The 4118-nt window shown below is 49.1% G+C and overlaps 1 protein-coding gene across 1 annotated transcript in view; it reads left to right on the top strand.

Moving 5' to 3' along the window:
• The first annotated feature begins 895 nt into the window (after window positions 1-895).
• SETD8 (SET domain containing (lysine methyltransferase) 8) overlaps window positions 896-4118 on the top strand; it is a 12151-nt gene continuing 8928 nt past the window's right edge. Inside the window, exons 1-4 of the mRNA XM_009880338.1 lie at window positions 896-965; window positions 1067-1167; window positions 2974-3027; window positions 3637-3888. Of these exons, the coding sequence (XP_009878640.1) occupies window positions 896-965; window positions 1067-1167; window positions 2974-3027; window positions 3637-3888 (477 nt within the window). The remainder of the gene's footprint in view (window positions 966-1066; window positions 1168-2973; window positions 3028-3636; window positions 3889-4118) is intronic.

Below are 4118 nucleotides of genomic sequence, written 5' to 3'. Positions count from 1 at the left end.
TTGGCGGTAGTTGGGGGCTACGCTGAGGCGGGCAGGGCGCGGTGCTCGGCTCGGCGGGGCTGCGGCCTGAGGAGAAATGGTGTTGCCTCAGCCTCTCCCCCCACCCGTGCTCTCGCTGGTGAACGCGTCTCCCTTCAGGCGGCCCCTCGGTTCCATCTCGCCGCGGTTGGCAATGGTGTTCCTGTGGAGCCGGGCCTGGGCGCGTCCCTGTGAAACCGCATTGAGGCGGCTTTGTAGGGCTCCGAGTACTCCGGCGGGGTCGGTGCCGCCCCGTGTTGGGGATACCTGCAGTCCTCCCGCTCTGTCATAGTCCTGTGGCTCTCCGGTGTCCTGACAGGAGCTTGCTGGACTCCCCTGGGAGAATGAGGGGTGACAGAGCCGTGCTGTGCACAGGCCTGTCCCTGCGGACCAGCCTGGGACTGCCACACCCGTGGGGATGTGCTGGTGCATGAGTTTCCCTTGCAAATATTTTACAAGCTGCTAATGTGGAATTTTCTGCTGCAAAGAGCTAACACTTCTTGAAAACCTGATGACTACTTATGCCAGCTTTATATATGGAGAGATCTTTTTAGCACTTAAGGTCTTCAGATTGACAGATTTTTGCTAAAAGAGACAGTCTTCCATTAAAATGTTTTCCTTGTGTAAGAATACAAAATTTTTTAAGAACATTAACATAAAATTGAAGCAGACATAAATGAAGTGTGGGCAATCATGAAATCTGCTTAAAATGTTCAGCGCTGGTCATTCAATTTTACACAAGTTTACTTATTTTATTGTTAGACAAACTCAACAAGGATTAAAATAACCAATAAAGGATTAGACAGATTTAGGCTAAGCTATTTAAAGAAAATGCAATGTTAATTAAACTGACTTAAGTAATTCAGATTAATCAGTGATGCCTCAGACATTAAATGAAGACAAAGACGATGGAAGTCTGGCCAGAGATGAGAAGAATAATTCAAACTGCAGCTAATATCTTGATTCTTGCCCTCCACGCACTTCAGATAAAGGCATGATGAAGCACAGTTCACGTGCAGTGTATCTAATGTTAAATGCATCTAAGCAGCTCCCTGCAATCATGGCAAGAAAGTGACGGTTTTGATGTCTTGCGTTGAAAAGATAGTTGTCCATCAGGCCTGTGAGCATGTTCATCCTCAACTGGGAGAGGTGAGTAATCCCACTGGTGGCAATGATGCTTCCTACTGGTGTGACATTAGCACATACAGAATTATCTGCAGGACGCTGTTTCCCTTGGATTTTGCATTTAACTTAAGGATCCCACTGAAATGCACTTTTTTTTTTTGTCAGAGATGCTCTTTTTTATCACTGGTAGATATTATTCTGAACATAATTATATTTTATAATCTATGAAACGTAGTTAGCACCTGCTGGCATTTTACTATATCATTTTATAAAATACTGTTGCTTAATGTAACACTCAACACTTACCCTTAGGGCATCATTTTTACTTGCTTTCTAATGGAAAGGTACAGTGGCTGAAACACAAATTGTCAGGATTTCATCTTGTGAATAAGAAATGTGTGTAAATGTTGTGATATTTAATTGCAAATATGACAGGTGCTGTGCAAGCAAGAACTACAGCAAGAACTCGCTGTCAGGTGGAAATATTTAACAAGCAGGTCTTGTTGGTTTATTTGAAAGAAATGGAACTTTTGAATTCAAAGGTCCTAAAAAATAAGATTTTTTTTAAAGTAGATGAAGTGTTAATTTAGACTGAAGGTATTTACTCTGAAGATTTTCTTTCCTTTTTGAGCAAATCCAACGCCTTGCTTATTAATTTTTCACGCCTTCCCCCACAAAACAATTCCGCGTAAAAGCGGTGCTCAGGGGAGCTGCCCTTGCAGCGCCATCTGAGATAATATTTAGGTCACTGGGTTTTTAATGCTGGTGCTGGTGGGAGCCGTGCTGCTCCCTCGGGAGCGCAGGAGCCAGCCACCTCTTTTCGTGTGCCGGGTGTCCTGAGTCACAGTGACTGGCGGCTGCGGGCGGACGCCACTTTCGGGCTATAGCCGTACGTGTGACAGCAGTTTAGCTTCCCCTGGGGACTGGCTTTTTGGCTGTAACTCCCTGGGGAGAGCTGGCGGGGGGGGGGGGGGGGGGGGGTGTGTGTAAGCTCAGCGTGCTTTGTTAATTCATAGCGCGATCCCACCGTGCTGGGAGCAGGGGCCAGTTAGAGATGACGTTGTTTTCTTTGTTGCTTTAGGGAAGATAATTACTTAGCTTGCTTTGCCCTCTAGTGGCGGCCAGCATAGCTTCAATGCAAACTCGGTTGCTTTGTTTAATATACATGTATAAAATTAATATTAAAAATATCCAGCCTCTAAAAGCTGAGGAAAACCACAATAAAGGTGTTTCCAGAGCTTTCCCAGGACATTAGGAACAGTGTTCCTCAATTACTGCAAGAAGGAAAGCATCATTAGTAATTTATGAAGATTTTTTTTTCCAGTTACATCCTGTCTATGTGAAAAGAACAGTGTGAATTGGGGTGGAAAAAATCAGACCAGTGTCTGCCGAAGGGCTCCAGTGCTTTTGTGGAGAGCGTGGTGTACCTGCCTTGATCGAGGAGTTCATCAACGTTATGTCCACCTGATGTCAGCTTGTGTCAGTTGGAGTTTACAGAGAAACACCCAGTGCGTTTTGGCTGCCTTTCTGTGAAATGCATTTGTGTGCCTTCTTAGTGAAGACATAAGAAATTAGGGTGACAATGCAGAGCTACGTTTCTTTTGCCTTTTCTCAAAGTGCTTGTTCATGCAGAGAGCTATCACACAATGGGGAGAGGGTAGGCTGAAATACCACGCTGCCTTCTGGTGCCTCCTCTGTGGTCAGGCCGTATCTGTGTCTTGTCCACTCCCCAGCTGCTGAGGGACAGCCTGGGCAGGATGAGGCCATCCCTCTGGGTGTTTTTTGCTGAAGTTGACAGTGTTGGGGTTTTTTTCTGTTGTTGTTCTTAAGGAAAAGGAGAGTGTTCAGTTGTATCGCCATCCTGAACTGGCTGATTACGTTGCTGTAGGAAAGCCCAAGAGACAAGCAGTGGCCTGTGGCTGCAGATAAGCCTTTGGTGGGAAGCCACCCCCTGTGACAATGGTGCTTTGGGGCAGCTCGCCTGCCATGGCCCTGTATCCTGAGGACGCAGAGGGTTCCGTAGGTCTTCAAAGGGCTGACACAGATAAGACGAGAGTAGTCATACGATGTTGCTTAATATAATTGTTCTACTTAATGAGGAGCATCGAAGAGGTCCTGTGTGGTAATTTCCTAACTTTCGTAATGACATCCGCTAGCAAAGAAACATTCAGCATCCCTTGATCTGAGCCTGCTTGCCTCATTCCCGCTTTACGCTTTGCAGCCGGACTTCCCCAATGTTGCAGGACGTGTACAAGACCTGTCGTGAGCTTCTCACCAGGGCCGCAATGCCGAAGGCTCTTCCTTGCCACGGCTCTGTGGTGTTGCCGTGTTTTAGCCGCCCTTGTTACAGAGTAGGGGTTACACCAGAAGGGCTTTAACACTTGAGCGTTGTCTGTTCTCCAGGCAAGCTTCGAGGATGGAATTAATAGACTTAAATTTGCACCGAGGAGATTGAAGCTAGACATCGCATAAAGCAGTTTAATAATTTCGCAGAGTGGAGCTTTACAGCCCCACTGGAACCAGGGGTGCCCGGGCCCCGCGGTGAGGAGGCGGGGGCTGCGAGGCGGCGCAGGAGGGAGGAAGTATTGCCGATGCACCGTCAGGCCGGACAGGGCGGGGGTACGTCCTAGCCACCGCTCCCGGGGCAGGAACGAGCCGGCGGGGCCCGCTCCCGGCGGGGTCTCCTACCCACGTGGCGGGGCCCTGCTGCGGAAGGGCGTTACTTTCCGGGCAGCCAATCAGAGCGTGGGTTACCCTTCACACGGACCAATCAGCGCCCAGGGAACTCACATTTAAACCCTGTTCCCGGGAGTTGCGATCGTCTCCGTGTGGCAGGGAGAGGGCGGGGTGCGGCTCTGCGCGCCAATCAGGGGCGCGGAAGCGGTTATCGGCACGCGGTTAAGCCAATGGGGTTGCGGAGGGGAGCGCGGCGTCTCCCTGCGGAGCGGTTGGTTTCGGCGGGGGGCCCCCCCCGG

Source organism: Charadrius vociferus, unplaced genomic scaffold, assembly GCF_000708025.1.
Source record: "Charadrius vociferus isolate BGI_N301 unplaced genomic scaffold, ASM70802v2 scaffold332, whole genome shotgun sequence".
NCBI classification, from domain to species: Eukaryota; Metazoa; Chordata; class Aves; order Charadriiformes; family Charadriidae; genus Charadrius; species Charadrius vociferus.
Note: the sequence above shows the minus strand (reverse complement) of the source record. Positions and strands in the feature narration are given on the sequence as shown.